Raw genomic sequence first — 27,958 nt, forward strand, 5'->3', positions numbered from 1 at the left:
ACATTAGCCCTTTAAAAATGTTGGCAATTCTATTCATCCAGTTTGTTCAAGCTTAAGCACATTGCAAAGGAAATTTTGCAGCATATAATATAAACCGTGTTGTAATGAAAGTCAGCCAGCCAGTCGGTCATTTTTACAATCGTGTAATTTATTTTACAACATTGCACCCGGAATCCTGTGTGTGTGTAATACATCTGTATATGTATGTGCTTCTTTCAACAAGAGTGAAACAACTCAGTTTTCACGCATTGTTTTTTCAATCCATGAAACAAACTGGGAAACTCGAACATAAACACCAGGCTTCATGGGCTGCGCACAGCCAAGACCCCAGGAGGTGACTCCATGAAGGATATATCTTCCTTGTTCTGCACAGACCAGAGGCCCTCCACTATCACCCTACAAATAAAAAGGGGAAATGAACAAACAAACAGAGCAGAAATAAACATAACCATGTAATAAACAGATCTCACTGGACACATTTTGCCTGAGACTGTGCCCACACAAGATCATTCATATATGCAGACCCACTCGCAGCAACCCCTCCCAAGGGAGCAAGGCCTAACCTAAGAAAGGTGAACAAACTGGGATTTTAAAATTGGCCATAACTTTAATGATTCCAGAATGAAGTAGGATTTGGCTTAGGTATTGGGTTGTATATCCCTCTCAGTCTCCTGGTGGAGGGCTGAGGCATGACAGAGTCACTCATGGGATTAATGCATGGGTCAACAAGCAAAGGCCCACGGGCTGAATCAGGCCCAACTGCCTTCTGGATCTGGTCCGCAGACAGTCCGGGAATTGCCACGTGGATCGCCAGCACACTAGTTATTTCCATCTCCCTCTTCTTTACATGGCGGTGGCGCCAGCGCCTCCTCCCTCCCTCCTCCTGGCTTCTCCCCGCCCTGCATAGAGGAGGAAGGGGGCTGGGCTTCATTGGTGCCAGCAGCAGTGGCGCTCGAGCGGCCACCATTTTAAGCAGCCCCTCTCCGTAGCCCTTTCGTGTGCCACTCATCGTCCTCCTGCTGCCAGCCCCTATCGCTCGCAAGACACAGAAGTCGTGGTTGGCTGAGCACCCCTCTTGAGTGGCCGCCATTGAAAGCAGCCCTTCTCCAGAGCCCTTTCACACGCCGTTTATTGTCCCGCCGTCGCAAGCCCCTGCCACTCACAAGACACAGGTAAGCAGCCACCGGGGCTCGTGGTGCTCTTCCATCATTCCCCCCCCCCATAATATAGTCCAGCCCCCCACAAGGTATGAGGGACAGTGGACCGGGCCCCTGCTGAAAAGGTTTGCTGACCCCTGGATTAATTGCATTGCAAGATGAAGATCTACATGGATGCCCCCCCCCAAAACCGTTGAAGGAAGCTCTATGGCCCATCAGCCTTGGCTTTGGGACAGAGACTTCCAACCAGACCCCTCTCACGAGGTACCCTGTGAACACACCTTTTCTGAGGTGGGGGTGAGGCACCATTTCACCTCCTGCCTGATGTTAGACTAAAGGATTCCACCCCAATGCCTTATCCACCAAAGTTGTGACTATTGCTATGGGGAAGACAAAACCTGAAAACGGGGCTAATCTGTTTGCAGGCAAATTCCTTCCCTGCTCCAAATATGGCAACCATTACAGAACCACAGCCTCCTGCCAACCTGGCAGTTCAAAAGCATGTCAAAGTGCAAGTAGATAAATAGGTATCGCTACAGTGGGAATGTAAACGGCATTTCCGTGTGCTTCTCTGGTTTGCCAGAAGCGGCTTAGTCATGCTGGCCACATGACCTGGAAGCTGTACGCCGGCTCCCTCAGCCAATAATGCGAGATGAGCGCCGCAACCCCAGAGTCTGTCACAACTGGACCTAATGGTCAGGGGTCCCTTTACCTTTACCTTTACAGAACCACAGCATAGCCAGTGAATGCAGTGCTCTAGAAAGGAAGGTTAGCATACAAAACTACAATATCACTAGGTCATTAGGTCATAGGTCAATTCTTTATTGCAGTTCAGAGGGGTGGGGCAGGCAGGGTTGTTCTCCATAACAGCAAATGTCAGGAGACCCCTAGAGCTACAATTCCAAGAGTGTAACCATCAACCCCCTCTTCCCAGGAATCACTGGGAATTGCAGATCTGTAAGGGGAACCGGGGTCTCCTAGCAACTCTCAGCAATTATTATTATTATTATTATTATTATTATTATTATTATTATTATTATTCCACCCTTTATTTGTAGATCTCAGGGCAGCACACAACATAAACAAGATAAAAACAAGAACAAAAAAAACCTAAAACCAATAACCCCCGACTCCTTCCCACAAAGACATAACAAACTACAGTTCCCAGGATTCATTGGGGGAACCCACGACTGTTTAAAGTGGCATAATACAACTTTAAATGTATTTTGCGGATGGGGCCATAGTGAGGGTTTAGAATGTTGAGCACCCAAGGCTTACACCAAGCAGTACCCGAATGTCCATTGTTTCTGGTGTATTGTATACCTGAAGGAGTGTCTCCACCCCCATCGTTCAGCCCGGACACTGAGGTCCAACTTCAAGGGCCTTCTGGCAGTTCCCTCACTGCAAGAAGCGAAGTTACAGGGAACCAGGCAGAGGGCTTTCTCAGTTGTGGCGCCTGCCCTGTGGAATGCCCTCCCATCAGATGTCAAGGAAATAAACAACTATCTGACTTTTAGAAGACATCTGAAGGCAGCCCTGTTTAGTGAAGTTTTTATGTTCGATGTTTTATCACATTTTTAATATTTTGTTGGGAGCCACCCAGAGTGGCTGGGGAAACCCAGCCAGATGGGTGGGATATAAATAATAAATTGTTATTATTATTATTGCCAAGTATTTCCATCACTAGACTCTCTTACCTGGCAACTGTCAGTGCCACCATCAATATTCCCAGCACAGAGTTCGGTGGTTCTGACCTTGTTGTTCAGAAATTCAGGCCGGTTGCACACTTTATTTTCAATTACAGGGAAGCCAGTTTCTTTAAGGATGCTTTCTCCACCAGTTCCTTTGTGAGTAAGGGAGAAAGGAAGAAAATAAACAGACATTAAATAGTGATATAAACATTGGCAGGGTTGGTGACAGGCTGTAATGATGGGTGGTAGCCTTTAATTTTTTCTCTCTCTCTCTCTTTTAAATTAAATTTTAAAAATACATAGTACCAAAAATTACATTTCAACAACAATTTCATACATAGAAAGTCCCTAATACAAAATCCCCCTCCCCCCCCCGACTTCCCTCCGCTGCTTTCTAATTTTCTCTTTTTATGTCCCAGTAGTGGTAGGAGAATTGCCAAGTTGGCAGGCTTTCAATACTGGACATAGCCAGTATTTGGTCCTCGTAAAAAGCATCTGGGCAGAAATCACTGAAATGTCCAGAAAAATATGGACACAGGGCAAATTTCATAAAAAGTAGCTCAAAAATGTTTTTTGGTTTTGTTGGGGGGAGGTAGATTTTGCAAAAAAAAAGCTCAACAACTTTTCACTATTCGAAATATGGCGACCCTATCCATGTGTAAGAAAGACAAAAATCAAAAGGATGGAGATTAGAATAATCTAATGGAATACGGAGGGAAGACAACACAACCTTAGCTACTTTGGATACTTAGCTGCTCACAATTTACTCACCTTTTGTTTCACCCCATCCAGTAACATAACATTCTGCTCCACCTGCTACCATTGAATTGGCTGGAGGCAAACATGCCGGAATGACCTTATCGTTGATCACGGCAGGGCTGAAACAAACATTTCCAAGAGGTTTGACATTGTTCTTTTTCATCATTCCATTTACCCTGGTTGCTACCAGCTGGGTTGTGAACCTTCAGGCAACTTCTTTTTTTTTTTTTAAGGAATGCATTTCTAGAAGTCTATTGTTCCCAAATGTGTGTGTCCTTATCAATGCACGACTTTTCCCAGTCTCAGGCAAGCAAAACTGATGGAAGTTGGAACTAACAAAGAAATATTCAAATGCTTTCCCTATAAGCCTTACTTGCATCCTGGTCCTACACATGTTTACTTGGAAGGAAGTACTGCTCCTGAGCAAAAAGGGTTAAGCTCTTATAGTGACGGACGCGATGTTTTTAGAACAACTGATCTTATTTGGAACCTCCCTTTCCATTTTGGAAAGGCACATCTACTGCTTTTTAGGCAGTCAATCCACCTAAAGCATAGGAACGTTGCATGAGTCCAGCAATTATCTTGCAGGTATTTATTTGAATAGGGCAAGTTGCAAAGCAAAGATCACACCGTGATAGCTGCTGTTTAAATATCATGACTGATTTTACCCTTCGTTGTTATATTAGAACACTTTGACCACACATTATTTCTTCATGCAGCTGAAGCCCCAGATATGCTAGAACAGATGTCAATTCACATTCATTGCAGCATGCCACTGCTAAAAGAAAATCTGCAATTAGGGCCATTAGTCCTAAATGTGTACATAACACAAGGATACACTGCAGACAGATCATTATTGCTTCAACAGGTGGTTGCTTAAAACACAGAACTAGGTGGATATTATTCCATATGCAAAGCAATTTGACTAAAACAAGAATTCTCCGCTGTTAGTGATTTCAATCAAGTTAACATAATACTTTTTTTAAAAGCATGGTCTGGTGATCTAGGGATGGGCAAATCTGTAATCTTGGTTTGTCTCAGTTTCTCATTTTTCCACTCTTTAGTTCACATTTTTGCATCAGTTTGTGATTTTAAAAAATACGAAGTGCTCGTGAAAATGTGCCCAATTTTTTCAGTGTATATTTTCCCCAATAAATACATTAAATAAAAAAACCCTTTTCATATGCCCAAGGCCTATGCCAAACCTCTTACATCTGTGTGAGCTAAATTTCTCCCTGCTACATACTGTGATTTGACCCTCCCCAACCACTGTGGGAGGCACTTCACACAACCATTTCAATAGCTATCACATCATATGAACTGGTCAATAAAATGACTATTAAAATGATAACACAAAGGGATACCTGCTTAGTTTCAGCAAGGCAATGTCTGCCCTATTTGGTCCTTTGAACATTTTTTCAACATCTCGCTCTTGTACAGATGGCTCAGTAGCTCTCTCTGTGTGTGCCCCGAGTGTCACTTTGTAAAATGAAGGTCTTGACGATCTGCAAGAGGAAGATTCATTATGTAATGGCATCTCCAAATAACCAAGGCGCAGGTCTGCTCACTATGGCTGAAGAGGGCAGAATTCTTTGAAAGTTAGAGATTGGGCAACTGAAGCATATACTATGCCTCCAGTTTCAATCCAACCCACCATACAGTTTTGCATTTGGCACCACCTCACACCACAGGGAGTGAAACTACAGCAAGATGGCAGCTTATGGACAGGTGCAAAAGTCGTAAGTTGGTCTTGCCCAGCTACAGATAGATTAAGATACTAGAAGCAAAACTTCTCACTAGTGAGAAACAGGGAACAGCAGGATACTGTATAACAATCCTAGCAACTAGGAACCAGTGATTGATTCTCTTCTTCTACAACACAATTGGCCACCAGGTAATGATTACTAATCATTTATAAAAGGGGAATGTAAGAAGCTGCCTTGTATGAGTCAATAGTATCCGCATGCTTTGGGGTGTATAAATGCCTCTAAGAAAAAATAAACATGGAGCAGTAAATGTGTCCAAAGAGAGTCCATTGCAACATGGCAGACCCATGGAGCTGCTTGTCTGCTCGGAGAAAGTAGCGACAACTGTTTGAAATGGCTTACTTATCTAAGCAGTGGGTGGCTGTCAGAACCCACTGTGGAGCTATCAAGGTGCCTCCACAGAAATGCATATCAAAGGACCTGAAAAAGAAGGAACGGTAGATTAGTTGTATTCCTGCTGCTCCCAGGCATTTTAACTATGAGTTTTCCCCCTGATGATTTGTTTTTATCTGTTCTACCACTTGCTGTTTCAGATCCTATTACTGTCGTTATTTTACTGCATACATTGTATTATTTTTGTTTGATTGCTTATATTTTATTAGAAAGTCTTCAGACGGGGGAAATCTTTAAAGGGAGCAATATAAATAACAGGGGTGGGTGGGTGTATCCCAATTTTCCCCAAAGGCAAACAATACTGCCTTTAACTCAAGAGTGAGAAATCTGTGGCCTTCCAGATGTTGCTGGATTACAGCTTCCATCACCCGAACCACTGGCGATCCTGGCTGAGGTGAATGGAATCCAACAACATCTGGAGGGTCAGAGGTTCTCCAGCTTTGCTTCAACATAACACAGAATTTTTTTCTGATGTGTGAACATGTACTCTCTCCCCCACAGCGATCTTATTGATAAAATTGATGAGTATAAGTGATGCCAACTGAACCATCTTTGGAGTAGACCCATTGAAATCAATGAGTTTGAGTTATAAAAGATTGTTGGTTTTAATGATTTCAATAACCTTTGTCCATGTGGTTTCCTTGAAATGTTGAAGGGATTTTAGGAAAAGTCTGAAGCTTTTCCATTGAAACCTTCACTTCAAACTTACTTTCCCCAAGCACATGTATATACTGTCAGATAAGCATGTTGGTTATATGAGGTTGGTTAAGTCTAATTAATGCATGAAGGGTTAATACCATAGAGTAAGCTGTGCTGCCCATTTCCTTTCACCTTGAGAGGAACTAGATAATCAAGCTTTTGTTCTCAGTCTACCTAAGAAGCTCAATGTGTGAAGAGGTTCTGAGCTGGTTGCTCCAGCTCAAACTGCATGGCTCTCTTCAGCCATTCCTGAGTTCCAATACTAATAATTTAGGAACTTTCACCACTTCGGAACCAAACTAAGTTTAAATGACTGTGCAACCATTTATGAATGCTGTATGGAAAAGAACATGAACCAGATCTTTAAAGAATTTGTAAGTAAACCAATTTTTAACTTGCCAAATGTGTGGTCTTTTCCTATGCTGGGGGAAGAGGGGATTTTTGGAACTTACAAGGGGCTATTTTAAAGGTCCAACAGCTTATATTTCCTATTTTATAATGCTGCATATTTTGTGGTTTTAAATCTCCTCTGGGGTTCTCTGACCAAAGAGTACTTGCCCCAAGCTTTGATCCTGGCATCCAGGAATTATCCTCTTTATACCAATTTTTTCCTTGCACCAACGCATCTTTCCCACTTCCTCGCTAACACAAACACTTGAGGGACATTATGTAGCCCAGGGGTGGGGAACATTTGTTTCTGGGTCCCAGCTCCCATCATGCAAATCATCATGGCCAATTGTCATGAATTATGGGAGTCGTAGTTCAGCAACATCTGGAGGGTCAAATGTTCCCCACCATTGGTGTAGCAGAATGGATTGTGGGTTTTAATACCTTACTCGAAGACTAATCTGCCAGGGCCAAGAATGGGGATTTGAAACACATCCACCAACAATCCGTCCAAAGCAAAGGATTGGTTTATATTTGGCTTTTCCACATTCATATTCCTCAGCAGCTGGAGAATAAATGAAAGAGACACAGAGGAAATGTGAAATATAGTGGAATGTTAGGATTATAAACACCTCAACAGGTCTTCCTAATTTGGGAAACCCAGTGGTCAGATGCAAAAGTGGACCTCCTGCACCTTCAATAGTTGCATAGAAGAGGAAATTTCACCAGGTGTAGTTTTCATGAGAAATGCCTTCCATTACACAGCTATGAAAGGTTCACGAGCCCTGTCTCGCACTTGGACACCACAATGAGAAACGTTTGTATGCAACTCTGAAAATCATTACTCTCCCACAAATTCCCTGTTGAACACAATCCAGTTCTAGTTCCTATACCAACCCTAAACCTTCAGCTCATTGCTAAGGTTAAGGAAAATCCAATGAAGCCTAAATTGCCTAGCGACTAGCTGTGGAACAGCTTGAAAGGAATGGAGGTAATTCATTTCAACAACAGCAAGGACTGCTATCTTGTGCAGAAATCCAGTCTTCTCTTTTTAAAGAAATTGGTTGTTTAGAGAAATTGGTTTTTTAGCAGATGAAAAACTATTGACTAAGAAGAGATGGTCAACAGCAATAGGCTGAATTAAATGGGACTTACTCCCAGTAAAATGTATTTAGGATTGCAATAAAAAACAGCAACCCCATGTCAGATTCATCATTCTTTTCCACTAATGTCTAGTGATAGACATGTAGGACATGAAATTATTATATCAGATGTTCCCCAACACTGGCAGCTTTCAAGAACAGAGTCAGAATAAATGGCACCATGCCATGATGAGATCATGTTATGTGCTACCAGAACAACACATTATGGGGACAGGTGAGCAAAATCAAAATGAGCCTGCCATTTCCTGCAGCAGGCCTAGTTCCAGCCTAAAACAACATTGAAATAGAAATGTTTAAACCAGGCACCCCCAAACTTCGGCCCTCCAGATGTTTTGGACTACAATTCCCATCATCCCTGACCACTGGTCCTGTTAGCTAGGGATCATGGGAGTTGTAGGCCAAAACATCTGGAGGGCCACAGTTTGGGGATGCCTGGTTTAAACACTTAAAACGAAATATAACAAAGCTGACAAGTCTTTACAAGCATACTTACGGCACATTGGGACATCACAGTAGTCCCATGTTTTGCTTGGGTCTGTGGTATAGCACCAAGGGCCATTAATATCACCATCTGGATTTCTGCAATACTATGGGGAAAGCAACAAAAACAGAACTACATAATCTGCAATCTTTGTTTGTCTGTGGGTGTGACAACCTCATTCAGCCTGCGGCTAGGGCTTATGCCATAGCTGCCAAGTTATCCCTTTTTTAAAGGGATTTTCCCTTATGCTGAATAGGCTTCCTCACGAGAAAAGGGAAAACTTGGCAGCTATGGCTTATGTCCTTTACTAATTTCAAAATGCAACCCAAATGAAAAATTCCATAGTTCCATAGAAGCTGTAAGAACATAACTATGTTTACAGTAGAGAAGCTACTTGGATTTGGTGCAAACATAAAACTGGCTCTCTAGAAACCAATTTCAATACCTTGTTTCAAACTTGTTTTAAAAGAAAAAGTTCATGTGATAAAATAACATTATTCATTTGGTACATTTGTATTCCACCTTTCATCCAAGTAGCTCAAAGTGCTGTGCATAATTCTCTCCCACCCCATTTACCTTCACATCAACCTTGAGAGGCTGAGAGACAATAACTGACCCAGTGAGCTGCATGGCTGTGCTGGGATTTGAACCCTGGTCTCCCAGGTCCATCCTAGCCTCAACACTACAACTCAAACCACTACAACATTTTAAAAATGTAGCTAAACATGATAGACATTTAGCAAAAGAATGAGCAAATAAAGGGGGAATAATTAGAGGGGAATAAAAAAGAAGCATATGGAAGGGGACAAAAAAAATCAGGAGGCTTGGGGACATTTACCATAAGGTCAATCCTGCTTAAGCCTCATCTTTTCTGTTTCTTTACATTTTCTGTTTCTTTACATTTCACAACACATCCTACCTACTACATAATGCTACTTACATTTTTTTCCAGACCTGAACGGGGGTGAGTCTGTGGTGTGAAAAAATCGTGCTTATGAGGTGTCTGCAAACGCCACTCTTGGCAAGTCTTGCCACTTGCTGTCACGGCAATCTTTCCACGATAATCTTTACCATAACTCGTCCTACAGTCTTTAAAGGGAGATAAAAATGGATGGTTGGGTGGTTTTCTTACACAGGTCATATTTGCACTACAGGTTTTAACAGGTTCCCCCTTTGCCCAGGAAACCTGGGAATTGTAGCTCTTTCTGTGTGGTGGGGACTTTGTTTCTGTCCTGTGTTTAGACTTTGGTTCCAGATAAAGTGTAAGACGTTGGTTCGGCAAGAAAGCCTCGCCTTCTCAGGAAGATCTGGGATTGTGAGAAAGCAGTTTTTTCTCTCTCAGTTAATTGCTGGCAGGCCTAAGATTTACTGCACCTGTGTTATCCCATGCCAGTGTCTCAAGGACTTACATGGCCAGTTTGCTAATTGGAATAACATTTTTCAGCAATGCTGTCATTGGGAGCATCACCAGACACAGGGTTTTGGATAGTTACAGCTATGAAGCCTTTTGATTGGTTGAGGAGAGAGACACTTGTTACTAGACAAGAAGATACAAATCATCTACCTCTCAGTTACATTTGCTTCCCCTCAGGCCTTTTTTTATCTATCCTTTAAGTCTGTACTCTCCCGACTGACACCTTCAGCAACATATCTTTTGGGGGACCAAGAGTGTTGGTAAAGTATTCTAGTCCTGGCTAAGTTAGTCTTTGTTCTTTTGTGGGGGGGGGTTTCCTGTATTTTCTGTATCTTTGGTAACAGGGTTCATGCTATGCTGCTGTTTCAGTATTATCAATGAAATATATATCCTTTGCTTTCATGTAGCTATTTGGGTCAAACCTTGGTTTGAAACCAGTACCTCAAATCTCTCTGATTACATGTGGCTACCATATATTTGGCTTATTTGGCTTAAGGCCTCAGGAAACAAAGAGTGGTAACTTAGAACTACTGATCACTACAATTTCCTTAAAGACCTGGAGATCATCTGTGTAGAAGCGATAATTGAAGCCTAAATTGTGGTCTTCCGATAACATCTATACAAATGCTTCACTGCCAATTTGCTTGCAGAATGGAACTAATTTTTTAGAATGAAGTCCAAAACAGCATAGGAAAATATAATATATCCTATATTCCCCCCCCAACCCTATAGAATTTAACGGACTACAAATGTGGTCTAAAATGTAACAGAGAGAATGTTAACCTAGTGAACTGAAAAAAAGATCAAACCTAGAGGCACCTTTCTCTACAGTGATACCTCAGTTGTCAAACATAATCCAGAAGACTGTTCAACTTCCGAAACGTTCGACAACTGAGGCGCAAAGGGCGGCCTACAAAGTCAATGGAGAAAATGGGGGGGGGGACGCAGCGGAAACCGTTCAACTTCTGAGGTGCGTTCGGAAACAGAAGCAATTACTTTGGGGTTTTGGCATTCAAAAACCAAAACGTTCGGCTTCTGAGACGCTCGAAAACCAAGGTACCACTGTATTGCATTCCTATAGTAACTTAAAGCAGCTGCAAAATAAATTATTTAATCTTTACTGCACTGAATTCCATATCGCTTCTATATAAAGGTGACTCTGGCCTGATGGTCTGCACTGGGGGAAGCAGTCATACCAAGGTTGGGTGACAATGTGGGCTGTGGCTGTTGTTGTTGTTGTACAGGATCAGGACACTTTTGTAGATTACAGGGCTCCCATCTTGTACTGGGATCAGTAGTATAACACCAGGGAGCCGTATCGTTGTCTGGGTTTCTGCAGTAGTTTCTCCTCAGGTCCCTATAAATGTAGATACAAAACTCTATATAATATCCAGGGTGGGAATAACATTTAAAACAGTTTGAATATAATAGGTTAGGATGCTTAGGATTCTATCATTTGATTCATTGATGTCTTGCTCCCAGGGTAATGTGCCTGGTTGCTCATTATAATAGTGCATTTCTGAGCTACACAAACCAATACAGTAGTTTTGGGGGGAGCTGTGACCCTCCAAATACTATTGGACTAGAAGGCTCAATGATCAGGGATGATGGGAGTTGTAGGCCATCAATAATTGAAGGGCCACAGGCTCCCCACCCCTGGCTTACAGTAAATACCTTCAACCTCTTTTTAAAGGCTTCTTTAAAAGCTGTGGTTAAACCACTGAGCCTAGGGCTTGCTGATCAGAAGGTCGGCGGTTTGAATCCCTGTGACGGGGTGAGCTCCCGTTGCTTGGTCCCAGCTCCTGCCAACCTAGCAGTTCGAAAGCACGTCAAAATGCAAGTAGATAAATAGGAACCGCTACAGCGGGAAGGTAAACGGCGTTTCCATGTGCTGCTCTGGTTTGCCAGAAGCGGCTTTGTCATGCTGGCCACATGACCTGGAAGCTATACGCCGGCTCCCTCGGCCAATAATGCGAGATGAGCGCGCAACCCCAGAGTCGGTCACGACTGGACCTAATGGTCAGGGGTCCTTTTACCTTTACCTTTTATAACTGCTTGAACATGTTGGGGGGGGGTCTGAATTGTTGCTGCATTGCAAGGTTTCTGGGTTTCTGCTGTATGTGTTAAGCTGGTTTTGTAATTGATTATTTGATTGATTTCTTTTAATTTGTTGCAAGATGCCTTAGGCAGGATGTGGTTTTTAAACAAATAAAATAATTATACAACTGAGGTGACTGATGCTTTATACTCTTCTTATGGACTTCCAGAAACCATCTAGTTGGCCATTTCTAGGAACAGAATATTGGACAAGATGGGCCTTTGGTGTGATCCAAAGGTCTTTCTTTTCCTAAACTAATGATATCACTTGTAACCATAGACCTTGCCCCAACAGAGAAATTGTACTACTTTTAACAAAATATATCCAACATGTGTGAATTTTTCAAAAAAATATTTGAATAGGATATCAACTATCTTAGGGACGCGGGTGGCGCTGTGGGTTAAACCACAGAGCCTAGGGCTTGCCAATCAGAAGGTCGGCAGTTCGAATCCCCGCAACGGGGTGAGCTCCCGTTGCTCGGTCCCTGCTCCTGCCAGCCAACCTAGCAGTTTGAATACGAGCAGGAACAGCAAGTACAATTCCTGGCCTAGCACAATATCCAAAATTGGGGGTTGCAGTTTGTTTCATTCCAAACAAACCACATTGTAAAGGCAAGGTTTGTTCTTGATTTCACATGAAATTTCACATGTTTGGCACAGAGTGAAACAAATCCAGAACCCTAGTTTTCAAACTCCAAGACGAGTTTGAAGAGATCACTGGAGTGTAAACAAAAGGTGGGGCACTCACCCAAAGAATCTTGTTTAACATTACCTATATGTAGGGCCATTTTACATGATTTGCTAGACACACAAAAATGTCACAATGTCTGAGGAAAGTTGAGGCAAACATACGCATTTGGGAGGGCTTCTGGGGTTTTAGTGTGAACATGAGGTGTCATAGAGCTCCATGCTTGGCATTTCTTTCCAGAGATGGTCAAGGCCATTGTACCCCGGTAACTTGTGCCTCTGCCTTGATAGCAGTCATCAACAAGTTCAGTTTGCTCAGCAACAGAAGGAGCTGCAGCTAAATTAAAACAAGATTGCCACAGAAATAAGCATATTTTTGCCCGCCCCCCCCACCCGTGCTTTTCCTGGGGCGAGACATCAGGAGAGCACATGAGACACTGGTAGCCAACATGTCCACAGAGATCTCGTGAAAAACCCCAGGATGTCCTGTTTTTTTCCAGGGCACCTACAAGGTATGCTAGAGGGCCTTTGATTCTGCATCCCGATGATAGAATGATATAGGCTCACTGAAGCTACAAGAAAGGCTACAAGAAAGCAAGGCAAAGTGAAAAGAAATGGTGACTTAAGAGCATCTGGATCTTTTGTCAATGATCAATAGCCATATTGTTGCAGATTAATAGCTTTATATTGCAATATATCAGGGGTCCCCAAACTAAGGCCCGGGGGCCGGATGCGGCCCAATCGCCTTCTCAATCCAGCCCTTGGATGGTCCGGGAATCAGCATGTTTTTACATGAGTAGCATGTGTCCTTTTATTTAAATGTATCTCTGTGTTATTTGTGGGGCCTGCATGGTGTTATTACATGAGTAGAATGTGTCCTTTTATTTAAAGTGCATCTCTGGGTTATTTGTGGGGCATAGGAATTCATTCATATTTTTCTCCAAAATATAGTCCGGCCCCCCACAAGGTCTGAGGGACGGTGGACCGGCCCCCTGCTGAAAAAGTTTGCTGACCCCTGCAATATATCATTCAGATTGACAGCCCAATCCTAATTTATTTCTTGTGGATTTGCTTTGCTTTACAGTACAGATCAAAGCAGATATTCTAAACACATGTGTTCAGAAAAAAAGTTCCTATGAATTCAATAGGAATTTTGCCTGGGAAGCAAGCCAATCCCAAGAGCAGAAGGAATTTATTCAATTAATATACAATTCTGACTCAGCCCATTCCTCATGCAGATAGGAACAACAGATGCAACAGATAAAAATCAGCATAATGAACTACCCAAAGGGTTGAACTTACTCTGCATCTGCTTGTCGCCTCTTCTTAAAATTAAACCCAGATATCATAGCCAGATTTGTCACCTGAGCTCTTGGGGTTTTTTTAAATATCAAAATGGCTTGTTCTGGTCACATCTACTGCAGATGCACAAATGCAGCCTCTCTTACCAGTAGCTACTGGTGCACCATCACAGCTATCAATATTGCAGTATTCCCATCGTTTTTGCGGATCAGAGGTGTAGCACCAGGGCATGTTCTCTCCATCAGGGTTTCTACAATAGTTATTTTCTAAATTCCTAAAACAGAAAATGCATGAAGGCAACTGATGTTGGAACGACTTTGCACTTATTTTTAGGAAATCAGAGAGATGACAAGCTTACTGCAATGCATTTCTAGTCTCAAAGACTGAGATAACAATATTGGATCTATAGTTTAACATACTTGCAAGGGTAGTTCTCTGGCGTTCTGGCATGCTTGTGAGGCTCTTGGGCTGCCCAGGCCTGGCATGTTGTCCCCGATGCTGTGACGGCTACGTTACCCCGGTAGTCTTCTCCTCTTCCCGCAAGGCACTGGCGCCCTGGGCCAGAGGTTGGTGGGGGTGTCACTATATCAGAAAAGAGAAAGCAAATGAAGCCAGCATCTTCAGAACACCTAAGAGGCAGCAATCCAATTTACTACTTCCTTAAATGGAATATTCGTTCCATTCTGTGGAATGTTTGAGGTTGCCAAAAAGCTACCATACACTTTGTGATATCAAAGTTTCTTCTACTTGAATGTTGGATCCCCACCGCTGCCAAAGAAAAACGAACATATTGCTATATCATCACATCAAACCTGGAATTGGCCATCCAAATACTTACTGCACCGAGGAATGTTACAAAATTCCCAGCGTTTAGTCGGGCTGGTGGTGAAACACCAAGGGCGAGGCTCACCATCAGGATTACGGCAGAAGTTTGACTTCAGATTCTTTTCTGGAAAACTGAACATTACATGGGAAAGTTGAGGCTTCTGCCTATTGACCACTGCACGGGTTATTATGTTTCCTGGGGCGGGGGCAGGAAACTGCCCTCTGCCAGGTCAGACTACATGTCCCTCTGTCTCAGCATTGCCTTCTCTTGACCCCAACAGCTCAGTTGGTTAGAGCGTGGTGCTAATCATGCCAAGGTTGCAGGTTCAATGGACAGTGGCATCTTCCTGCATTGCAGGGGGTTAGACGAGATGATCCTCAGGGTCTCTCTTCCAGCTCTATGATTCTATGAATTGCAACGTTTTGTCAGGGTGTCAGGCAGGCATCCTTCCCACCCCCCGCTTCCTTGAACCCATGACTTTGTACATGCAGTTCATGTGCTCTGCCACTGAGCTGCAAAGCAATGTGCCAAAGACTTCGGAATCAAGCATATATTTTACATGTTGAGCTCTGTAGTTCCCACACATGAAGTTCCTATATCCTATATATACCCAGAGACATCTCACACAGATTCCATTCATTTGAATGGGCAGAAGAACTAAAACTATAGTACAGTCGTGGTTATTGCATTCTACCCTATGTGGGGTTAATCCAGAAGCTCCAGCTGGAGCAGAATACTGCACTGAGACTGTGGGTGGGGGCAGGTTAGCAGCAGCACATAACTCTGAAAGGCCAAGATCAAGGCTCATGTATTAATTTACAAAGCTTGTAGCAACTTGAGTCCAGGATACCTTTAGGATTGCCTGATGCCTTCTACCCCCGAGTTTTTCTGATGTTATCAGTGACGGACTCCATGCCTTATGCCTACTGTACACTGTTTAGAAACTCTGGGATTGAGCATTACATTAATCATCAAAATAAATGGTTTCTGCCTGAAGCCTTCATATAACTCAACATGTTATCCTTTTATCCCCCATTCTGTTCCACACACCATTGGTAATTGACTTGTGACTTACTTTTTTTGACTTGTGACTTACTTTGAAGGAATATATCCATGAGCATGAGGTTCCTGAGAAGCCCAATCCTGGCATTCAAGCCCAGATTCAGTTTGGGAGACCCTGCCTTGGTAGTTTTCCCCGCTGCAGTACATGCATTGCTCTGTAAGGATAAATGATTCTCTTTGAGTCATGCAGCTTTGTCTTCTTGTCTTACAGGCAGTAGGAATGGTGGAATGTTAGGTCTTCTGCTCCCGCTTACTGTACACAATAATAGGACTTAGTGATCAAGTTCTGGTTTTATATTATAAGGCTGTTAAAGCCACTAGGAAGTTTAGAGCTCAGGTTATATCAGCGCTGGTTCCTTGAAGGTGTCAGAGCTAAGCTACTTGCCCTTCAAAATCTAAGGTAGTAAGTAATTTGTTCATATTGTCTTCCTGAAGTTTTAAATTATACTCTCTTATGTATTATTATAAACATGATTTTAAGAGCATGTGTACAATGTTTGTTGGGCTAATGGAATTGCTGGTGTGTGCGCGTGCGCGTGTGCGTGCGCGATACTGTTTTTCAGTTTACCCTTCTTTGCCAAATGATCCCAGAGTGGGTATTATAGAATAAAAACATAATGATGCTTCATCAAAATTGGATTAATGTAGACTAATTATTGCCAAGATGGATTTTTTTTCTGTAATCCAGTTTTCTGTGTCTTAAAATCAAATCTTGGGGAACTCCTCTGTTCACTTACGAATGATTACCAAACAACCCAACAGCAGCTTACACTAGTAAGAATTAATCAGAAGAATAATGCTTCTATAAAGGCCCTGCTACTATATTTGTATTTTGATATTATGAATAACGTGGCCATGTACATGTGAAAACTAGGTTTCTTCATCATTAAAAAGAACAATACTTGAGTATATGCTGCATTTAAAATTGCCTTGTAAAATTTAAGTTCTGGTGCGCTCAACCCCACCTTCACATTCTTGGATGTTGCAATAGTCAAATCTTGTTGAAGGATCCGTTGTGTAGCACCAGGGACCTTTCTCATCATTATCAGGATTTCTACAGTAATTTTTTTCTAATCCACTATCAGGGTTAGTGGTAGGCGAGTACCTAGAAAGAAAGAAGAAAACAGAGATAAAGAATACAGTCGTAACTTGTAAGTTGAACGGAATCCGTTCCGGAAGTCCATATGACTTACAAGACATTTGGAAACCAAAGCGCGGCTTCTGTTCCTGCAGCCAATCGGAAGCTGCGGAAGCCGTGCCAGGCGCTCGGCTTCCAACCTTGTTTGAAAGTTGGAACACTCACTTCCGGGTTTGAATCGTTTGGGAGCCAATTTGGTGGCTCCCAACCTTGGGTCTTTCTCCCTAAACTCAACAACCTTGGGTCTTTCTCCCTAAACAAAAGCTTGACAATGGGTTAGGGATCAATGGGATCACTGCCTTTTCTTTTCTTTTTTTTAGTGGGAGTAGATCGCAGTCTCTTGGAAGCTAGACATCCCTTTTATAGGATATCTCCCCATTCAACACCATTGTCTGCTACACACAGAGGCAGGGATGTGACAATAATATGGCAATGCCATATGTCTTATAGCAGCAGCTATTACTGGAGCAGAAGGGAGACATGGTGTTGCAGCTCCTTTCAGCGACAGCTAACCATCCTCTGTAACAACTAGCTCTGGTCTGAATCAACTGCATTTGCGTCCATGAGTTTATACAAAACTGTTGCTCTTTCGGTGTCCTGCACAACTAAAGTTTCTTTATTCGTACAGCAAATATTTTCAGGAGGAATCCAAAGCAAACAGTAACGAAGCACTGAGAAATGAATAGCTATTTGCCTATCCTATCTAAACGTTAGGTTAGTAATTTAGCATGGATTGCTTCCCCGTAAGAGCTATAACTTATTGTCACTGCAGAACAATGCAGGCTCTGATGAATCCTTTTGTCACCTATTACAGTGGTACCTCAGTTTAAGTACACAATTGGTCCCGGAAGTCTGTACTTAACCTGACGCAAAATTTCCCATTGAAAGTAATGGAAAGTGGATTATTCCGTTCGAGACGGGTCCGCGGAGTACTTAAACTGAAAGTACTCAAACCGAAGTGTACTTAAACCGAGGTATGACTGTACTGCCATCGCAGTCAGGAAGTACATAAATTCTATCTTCTTGGCCAATCATCTGGCTCATGGCTTGAATTGCAGCGGGTTAAGAGTAAAAAATCCTTAAAAGGCATGTTTGTTGCACAAGAGAGTGAGAGAGAGAGAAGCAGCAAAAGAAATGTCTTTAAAGACTATGTGTAATTACTGAGGGTTGTGTTCTACCTTAGTCATACTCAGAGACCATTGTTTCATTTTGAATGAACCCATTATGCTAGCAGAAACCAGCGTAAAGATTCCCACTAAGCAACCGAACACTCCCTCCACCCCCAAATCTGTTCTGGAAGTTCAAGAGATTCCCCCCCCCCGAACAACATGTGCATAAAGAGGAGAGAGACAAACAGAAATGCTTGCGCAGATTAAATGCTCTCCTTAGCACTACAACACCCTCCCATCGGACGTCAAGGAGATAAAGAACTACACAACTTTTAGAAGACATCTGAAGGCAACCCTGCATTGGGAAGTTTATAATGTTTGACATTTCATTATATTTTTATAAGTGTTGGAAGCTACCCAGAGTGGCTGGGGCAACCCAGCCAGATGGGCAGGGTATATTTATTTATTTATTTATTTATTTATTTATTTATTACTACTACTGCAACCCATTGAAATGAATGGACATTACTTAAGTCTACAGTGGTACCTTGGTTTATGAACACAATTGGTTCCGGAAGTCTGTTCATAAACTGAAGCGTTCATAAACTGAAGCAAACCTTCCCATTGAAAGTAATGGAAAGTGGATTAATCTGTTCCAGACGGGTCCGCGGAGTACTCAACCTGAAGCGTACTTAACCCGAAGCATGGGTGTAATTGGTTCCGGAAGTCTGTTCATAAACTGAAGTGAACTTTCCCATTGAAAGTAATGGAAAGTGAATTAATCCGTTCCAGATGGGTCTGCGGCATTCGTAAACCGAAAATTCGTAAACCGAGGTGTTCATAAACCGAGGTTCCACCGTATTACTTTTAATGGATCTGCTCAGATAAGTACTTAGTTTGACAACCTTCAATATTTTGTTTTGATAATGTTCAAAGTGCAATTCTTTTATACTGTTTTGCATGAATAGCTGTAAAAAGAAGATTATTAGCATAAGAGTACACCAGTGTTTCTATGAGAAGGTGGTCAACTTTAAGCTGCAGTCTTGTGCCCACTTCCTTGGGAATAAGTGCCAATAACTCAGTGGGACTTAATCCTAAATGATCACACGAAAGATTGGGCTTTAATCAAGGGGACTCACAACCCAATCCTGTGCATCTTTACACAGAAGTAGGTTCCACAGACTTCACTGGGGCCTACCCACAAGTAATTAAGCAGATAATTGAAGTTTGTTAGGCACAACTAACTTTTACCGAAATGTGCCCTTCATATTTCAGAGAAGTGGGAAGCAGCTCATTCTCAGATGGGAACAGATCATACCTGGGTACATGAGGAATGGGGGCTGCCCATCTCTGGCATGCAACTCCATTCTGAGTTTTAGATTCAGTTCCTCTGTAGTCTTGTCCAGTTCCTTTTTTGCATTCAAGTAGATACACTGAAAGACAATGCTTACTATTATTATTTATCATTATTATTGCTACGGCTACTACACAGCACCACCACTCAGTATTAATGAACACACACACACACACACAATTTATTTATGCACCCCAACCTAATGTTCTGACTTTCCATTTACTGAAATGAACAATACTGTACAAAATGCTGTGCAATCCAGGTGGTGCTACACAGACCCTCCTTCTAACTGCACACTTAAGCCACTATCCAGGAAAGGCCGGTTCACACAAAACATTCCTTTCTGCACACAAATCAGTGCTGCTAATGCAAAGAATGGAAATGTGGACCAAGCTAGAAACAATCCTACGATTGTGGCAGCTGAAGTAAGTTACAGGCAATGGTGGCAGCCTGGTTCGCACTTCAAGTTCCCTATGTACAGTAATTGCAGGTGGATGGGATAGACAGATCAAGCAAAGAGAGACAACATTTTGTTTGTGAACCAGAAGAAGCATTAGTGCGCTGTGCTGAGTTTCTTTCTCCCGCAATAAGTAGTAATGCTTACCCCATGTCATGGCATTGTGCCTCCTCCCACCCTCCACTCTTCATCATTGGATACTGCTGAACTGGTCTTTGACCGTAATAATAATAATAATAATAATAATAATAATAATAATAATAATAATAAATAATAATAATCATATTGGATACTGCTTGCTGGATGAGGAAATGTAGGATATCATGATGCCCTTATAGCAGCTCTATGTTTAATGCCTAAGTCTATCTACCCAAAAAGTTTCCAGACTGCAATGTTCATCCTGATAGGTTTGTGTGGAGCTTATATGATAAAGGGCCCCTTCAGGGTCGTGTTTTTCTTGCAGGTGTATTCCACAACATGTCTTTAACACAATAATAGTGTGTCAGTGGTGGATTAATGCTGGACCAGACACACATATTTTGGCTTTATTACTTGTTCTGTGGTGCTTCTTCAGTGTTACCACATTATCGCCTTCTCCAGGGGCATGCTTGTGCTGTAACAAAAGCAGGACAACTTCTCCTTCCCCCGGAACATTTGTGGTATTTTTTTATTTCGAGGCATGCACCAACTGGAAATAAAGCAGTTTGCCTGCCCTGAAACTTTTGCAGGTGCAAACCGTATTGGAATCTGTCTCACGTATAACAGCCCCAATGCCATCATGAGCACAAATAATCCTGAATGCACACACAATTGTTTTAATTTTTTTTTGAGGGGTCCATTGTCAGCTAGTGGTTGCCATTCCCCACTTTCTGTTGCAATGTTTCGTCTGTTTTCTTACCTGACTGCTTGTGGCTAGAAAATGTCAGAATGATTCCATGAGGAAAGTGTGGGATAAGAACTAAATATTTTGCAAATAAACTGCCGGTCTGGAAGTGCCCCCAAAGTGTGGAAACATCAAAAGAAACTAGCAAGCCACTGTTGGTGGCTGTGTAGCATTGTAGTATATGGGGGTGTCCAGGTGGGGAGAGCTCTCTTCATAGGGAAATAAATTAATGGCTAAGAGCAGGAGTCAGCAACCTTTTCTAGCTGTGGGCCAGTCCACTGTCCCTCAGACCATGGGGGGGGAATATAATTTGGAGGGGGGAAATGAACAAATTCCTATGTCCCACAAATAACCCAGAGATGCATTTTAAATAAAAGGACACATTCTACTCATGTAAACTACCCCTAGCTAAGAGTCCCTTTTGGAAGTCAACGCATGACCTGGGAAAAGCCCATTCACACGGGGATGTGAGAGATCTTCCCTGCAGTTACTGCAGCAAGACTCTGCAGCATGTTAATAGGGTGGAATGAAATTGCCAAACAACTATAATTTTTCCAGTGCTGCCAACAGTCTGCCAGATGCTAATTAGTGCAGCAGACAGGAACACTTTTCCAAAATTGATTCAACTGAAGTTAGTCTCATATTAAAAGGTGCAAGTGAAGAGTTTCTCAATTTGCTTCAACAGAAGTTAACCCTGCATTTAAAAAGTGCATGTGAAACAATCTGTTGATTATGCTAACTATAGCTAATTAAATGCCAACCATACTGGGAAAGGGAATAAATAAAATACCCAGTTTATAAGAAACACCCCACTCTAAAAAAGTTGTTTTAGTTGTTTTCAATTAAGTACATCAATGAAGTCACATCATTGCGACAGCTGGCACAAACCTCTGTGCATGGGGAGCAATTATAGCAAACTCTGTCTACTTTTAGTATTTGTGGAGGAGGGTCAGAAAAAGGAATGGTGTTTCATGTGAGAGAAATGCAATACAGACAGTGGCAATGTCTTTGCATCACAGATTTGGAAAAACCAAAGAGACAAATGAAGATCTTTAAAGACCTTCACAATCTATAATCTAGCATGTACACTTAGAGATAGGCAAACAATTGCATACAGGAAAGGGGGATTTCATTTTCTTGGGATATCTATTGCCAACGCCACATCAAAGGCTGCATTGGAAGATCTCCTGTGTATTAGCCCAGCACTATGGCAGAGAAAGAAATGAGGACGTCATTGCCAAATATCCTCCTACAGGAGACATCTGTTCCCTCGCTGGCTGTTTCCTCTCCACCCTTGAAGAAATCCCAGTGCAGCCTTTGGGAGCAGTCCTTAAGTGTCCGTGAAATGTCAAGATCTTGGCTGACATGACCTATTTCTCAACTGCTGATGGGAACATGAGCATACTTGTTTAGCGAATTTTGGACTAAGAACGTAAGAGCGGCCTTCCTGGAGTGGAGTGATCTAGTTTTCCCAATTAACTCCCACCACTAAGCTGCATGGCATATAGACGGCTTTCTCCAACCTGTTGCACTCCAGATGTTGTTGCAGTGTAACTCCTATCTGCCCCAGTCAATGATCAGTGATGATGGGAGTTATAGCCCAAAACATCTGGAAGGCACCAGGATGGGGAAGGCTACAAGGAAGGCATGTTCCAAGGCTGCATTAATTTCTGGAGTTTTCAGCGGTCCCTCTCTGGCTTAACGCAAGCCATTTTCAATTATTTTAGGCCACTCAGTTCTTCAGGAAATTATTCCAAGTAATAAAGAATAGCCTTTACATGAGGCACACAAAACCACTGTCCCTCCAGATGTTGCTGAGCCACAACTCCCATCAACCGTAGCAAGGATGGGCAATGGCCAGAAATGATGGGAGTTATAGTTTGGCAATATCTGAAGGGCCAAAGATTACCCACACATCCCTTAAACAATATTAGCAGCTATATTTTCATTTCCTTAAATAACCAGTCGTCGTCCCCCAAACTGAGGCTAAGGTCATATGTGACAAAGGATGGCAGTAGCACATGGGTGACCTTGGAATTCTTTTCTCTTCAGGGAAATGTTTCTTTGACAAATACACCCAACAAATATATTTCAAATGGCCTCGGCTGTCAATCGTGTAAGATATTGGGAAGACATGACATTGCATAAAGTGCTAGAGAGCTAATAATAATAATAATAATAATAATAATAATATTTTTATCCCGCCCTCCCCAGCCGAGGCCGGGCTTAGAGAGGCTAACATCATAAAAACAACACAATATGCATAAAAACAGACATCAATTAATTAAAATAGATCTTTAAATTAATTCAGACAAGTTAAAATCTGGGCAGGTGGCAATTATCAGGTTGGAATTGAGAGTGGTTAATACTTGCCAGGACCAACTGTTTCCACTGATCACACAAGGACCTGTGAGCGGGTTGGGGGCCTCCTTCGGGCTTGTTTTATACAAAGGAAAGTAAGTCAAACTGCATCCTGCCCACAGGCCTGGCAGAACAGCTCCATCTTGCAGGCCCTGCAGAAAGATGTCAAATCCCGAAGGGCCCTGGTCTCTTGTGGGAGAACGTTCCACCAGGCTGGGGCCATGGCCAAAAAGGCCCTGGCTCTAGTCGAGGCCTTGATATCCAAAAGCTGTATATACTTACTTCTTTTTTCAAAGAGAATTACATCTGCCCTTCTGAACACAACTGTTGTTTTGGTGTTGTCGCCCAGTGTAATGCATTGCTGATCTTTGACAGCAAATATAAAAGACCTGTTGAAACAGCAAGATGTGAATGGGGCGCAAATGCAATGTGAGTTATTAATTCCAAGAAAATTATTCTATCCATCTTCGATTGTTTTGAATTCACTCTTTGAAAGTCATCCGTACGAAATTACATCGAGGCAGAAGTTACATCAAGGCTGTTAGTGTGAAATGTGATCAGCCTGATTCACACGTCCCATTAACTATGGTTAAAATAAAATATGGCTTCATATGAACAGGCAGCATGCTGAAACAACAGACACTTCACTCCTCCACCGCTGTGCTCCTGGCAAACAAGCCACATTGTGTCATCTGAACCTTGGCCCAAAAAAACCAATGTGTGGAAATCAAGGCTGAACAATTCCCATCATCCCCGGACATTCCCCCCCCCCGAGTGGGGCTGATGGGAGTTGTAGTCCAACAACATCGAGAGGACACCACATTGGTTATCCCTGCGCTGACCATTGAGGACCAACTTCAAGACCCCTGCTCTCTCTTCTGATAGCTCTTCACATTTAAGCCAGATTTGAGAACCCTTCAAAGAGAGAAATGTCCTCTTTAGGTAGAACACATGGCTACCCCAGTCTTAATGGATACAAAACATTTGAGGTCAGAATTGATCATTAGAACGTTTGGGCATCCTTGACAGGATGTAACAGTGTCAGGGTTACCTGCAAGTAAATGTTGTTTCAGCTTCACATTTCTGTGCGCATCCTTCTATATCAAGGGTCCTATAGACCTGGCTTTGTTGACCGAGTATCCATGCGCCATCTGTTCTTACATAGTTTTCATCAAGCAGATCTCCTCGAACTAAAAGAAAATGAGCAAAGAGGCAAGATTATAAGGTGAAAATGCGGCAGCTAATAAAAACAATAACAAAATTATTGGGAAAAGGTGACTTATCTGGGCAATTTTGATGTGTTGAGGCACATGTTAGGGTTGTCATGTGCCATCACAACATTAGGATGGCCAATTAAACACCACTAAAAAAGAGGACACATTTACGTACGCTAATATGCATGGGCGTGCACGTATGTGTGGGTGCAAATTTAGATATAATCACTATAATTTAAATAACAGTGCAGTATATCTCACAATAGTAGGGTGACCAGATGACCACTTAGTCCACTGTCTAGTTGCATTCAACCAGACTAGGACTGCACAGCCATTCAAATAGAGGACTCCTTTCAACAAAGGGCTCTGACAACTATTTAAGTAAAGCACTGTCTTCTGTAAAATAGGACGTGGTCACCCTGTCTGAGATGTTGTTCATGATGCTACTTCTTTGGATTTTGCCATTATGAAGAATGCCTCTTTATTGTGTGAGCTTCTCATGATGTCATGTCAGTGTCTCATGATGTCATATGATCATAGCACTGTGAGTGCCCTCATTCCCACTCCAGTTCATTGACTGACATTTTGGGTGGAGAAACTTGCTGCATAATGACTTCAGGTCACCCATTTTGCCTTTCTAAAGGGATTCTGCATTAGCACGAGGGAAAGGAAGGCAGGCTGCAGGTGATTGGCCTCTTGAAAAAGGCAGTAAAATCATCTATTGCTTTCTTTAGCTTATTTTACCACTATGAATGTGTCATTTGATTTTTCTGCAGCAATAACCAAAATGGGAGAGAATCAGAGGAGGGAATGCCTGCACATTGACCATAATAACTATGTTATCTGGGCTTTAAATAGATGCTCCAAAATCCAGTGATGAGGGGAAATGACCAGGGAAAACAAAGTCCAATTTGTTTAGTGCAAGTACTGAGTGCAGACCCAACCCACCAGTAAAATCTTAGCATATAGTCTAACACTTTATTAATCTTTTTAAAATTATTTCTTTGTTTTGGAGAAGTAATCTTCTAACATCCAGACAACTGCAGATTAAAAACTTAATCTACTGAAAATGCTTTGTTGCCCTGTTCAGCTCAGCAGTGAGAAAGTTGACAGTGAGTGGTGTCTGGCTACTGAATGCATAAACAGTTTCCTCTGTATAATGGTATACTTTGTGGTTTGGAGCTTTGAAACAAAAGGAGGAACCGACTGTATTAGTAGCTGAGGTGCACACTTGCTTGTGTGAGATTATAGATGTCCAATAAAAGGGTAAGAAGGGTTGCTCTGAATCATACTGGCAACCCTAATCCTATTCACCTGGGAGTAAGCCATATTGAATTCAATAGTGCTTACTTCTGAGTAGACCAGTGAAGATTGCAGCCTTAGACTGTGATCATTAGACTGAGTGCTATCCGGCAGCTCTTATAGATATGCAATATTTGTTGAGTCAAGGCCAATAATTGAAGGAGACATGGTAGTCGTTTTTGTGGACAGATTTATAGAACCACTTCCAAAGTCCAGTGAAATTTCTCCATTGCCTGAGATGGCCTTTGCATCAAGGCCACTGTGACCAAATCTTAAAGAGTGTTGTGTGGTTGCAGCTCTTTGGCTGGATCTACACTGACCTTTTAAGTGTCATTAGAACGATATTAGAAATAATTAGAATAATTAGATAATTAGAAATATTTTTCTAAAACGTCACAAGGCATACACTTCAAATAAAGCATTGCTTACAACCATCAAAATAGGAAGCATTCTCTTTTGCTTTCTCCCCACTTGTCTCCCTGCTTTCTGGTTGCTCTGCTGCACCCTCCTTCCTAGCTTTCACCAAGCCAAGGCAAGAGATGCATGTGAGGAAAACAGTGACCACTGCACAGGTGTTGCAAGACAAATGCACACAGCAGGCATGTCCCTTATCTATGCATTGTCTTGCAGCAAAATACATATGAACAAACCATGCATTGTGAATGAGATGACCTCCAACGACAAACTAGTGGACCAAACTAAAGTGCCACACCTAGAAAGGTATTATTTTATGATTAATATTTATAACCTTTCTTCCATAAATGGAGCTCAGGGGGGTATACAAGTGATGAGAAAACCCAGATCTTCTGAAATTGTTGCATCATGTGTCTTGGGACCATGATCTGGGATGCCCTTAATGAACCATGGACTTCATGGTTATGAGCGTTCTCTACTTATATAGTCCAGAAAGTTAGTTTTGCACATTCTGCCTCCAAGTGGATTATGGGAAGAAGAAACACCTTGTAGTTAAGATGGCTGCTGAGTTACTTCATTTAGAGCTGGGGTAGCCAGAAGGTGTTGGACTCCAGTTGCCATTAGCCCCATCTAGCAAATCCAATGTTCAAGGATGACAGGAATGGTGTCCAACAGCATTTAGAGGGCACACATTGACTACCCTTGAGTTAGAGGCTCCAGGTCTCATACCCAAAATAAATAGTTCAGGTTTCCTTCCTATGAAGCTACTGTCTCCCCTTTGGGGAACAGTCGAAAGCATCCCTGAAACAACACGAAATGTGTGCAGCTTATCACCATGTGTAGTTTTTGCCTATTACACTAACATTACTCTAGCAAGAGAATGGTCTGATGAGATAGGAAACAATTCTGTGGCTGAACCTAAGCATACTTGCTCTGCAAGTTGCCTGGGTGGGACAGTCTGGAGAAACATAACTAATCTTCCCTGAGCTAAAGGCAGAATGGAGGTTAGTCATATTAAGAACAGAATATATTTATAAAAGGGGAATGGAGGATATTCATATAATAAAAGGACCAAGTCAAAATACAGCATGGCACAATGAATGTTTAATAGGACAGACTAATCTATATCTTTGTACCTACATAATTAAGTATTCCTATATGGGTCATAGTTTGCAAACACGTGGTGTTTGGAAAATTTCAGCATAAAAACATCAGCATAAAAAAAAAATAGTTTACATTAAATGTGTTCACAGAATCCCTGAGCCAATCCTTTTAGTTCCATAGTTCTTGAGATTGCAAAGCATTTAGAAAATCCATTGTCTTTATAGAATATATTTGAAAAAATATTTAGGTATCAGCATTAAACATATAAGGATACTACATTTCAAACACGTACATGGGCTCAGCCTATTTCAAGTCTAGAGGATAAATCCAATTTAAGCTGGTTTGAAGATTACAAACTATTTCTGAAAACCTTGTCCACATTCTCTGCATCATTAAAAAAGCAATGTAAAAGCAACCTTACCTGAGAAGAGAAATAAAAGCAACACAAATATATGTTTGCAAGACTTCATTTTGGGAAAGGCAGGTTGTGTGCTGAAAGGTCTGCCACTCAATGGACAAAGTTTTATTGACTCAGCTCAGATTTAGACAAGCATTAAGCAAACTAGATAGTCAAAGCAAGTTAAACATTCTCTTGGTGCCATAGGCCTCTCTTTCTACTCAAAACGTTCAAACATAACCTTGAATTCAAGATCTTACAAAATAACACAGTTATGTTTGATTAGATGTTGAGAAAGGGTAGGAGACCTTTCCCGGTATATGTAAATGAATTTTTGCTCT

General features: G+C 42.0%; 1 protein-coding gene across 1 annotated transcript; it reads right to left on the minus strand.

The window, feature by feature from the left end:
• Positions 1–127: 127 nt before the first annotated feature.
• PLG (plasminogen) lies at positions 128–27,958 on the minus strand. The gene is made up of 19 exons (XM_035108609.2): positions 27,642–27,958; positions 24,238–24,376; positions 23,469–23,575; positions 19,450–19,564; positions 16,850–16,989; positions 15,919–16,039; positions 14,835–14,953; positions 14,416–14,578; positions 14,143–14,270; positions 12,860–13,031; positions 11,107–11,267; positions 9,437–9,585; positions 8,509–8,602; positions 7,297–7,417; positions 5,716–5,793; positions 4,972–5,112; positions 3,620–3,726; positions 2,855–3,000; positions 128–396 (listed from the first exon to the last, which is right to left on the minus strand). Exons 1-19 carry the CDS (start codon positions 27,688–27,690, stop codon positions 235–237), a joined length of 2,412 nt encoding a protein of 803 aa, XP_034964500.1. The 5' UTR covers positions 27,691–27,958; the 3' UTR covers positions 128–234.

Source organism: Zootoca vivipara, chromosome 3, assembly GCF_965207765.1.
Source record: "Zootoca vivipara chromosome 3, rZooViv2.hap1.1, whole genome shotgun sequence".
Lineage (NCBI taxonomy): Eukaryota > Metazoa > Chordata > Lepidosauria > Squamata > Lacertidae > Zootoca > Zootoca vivipara.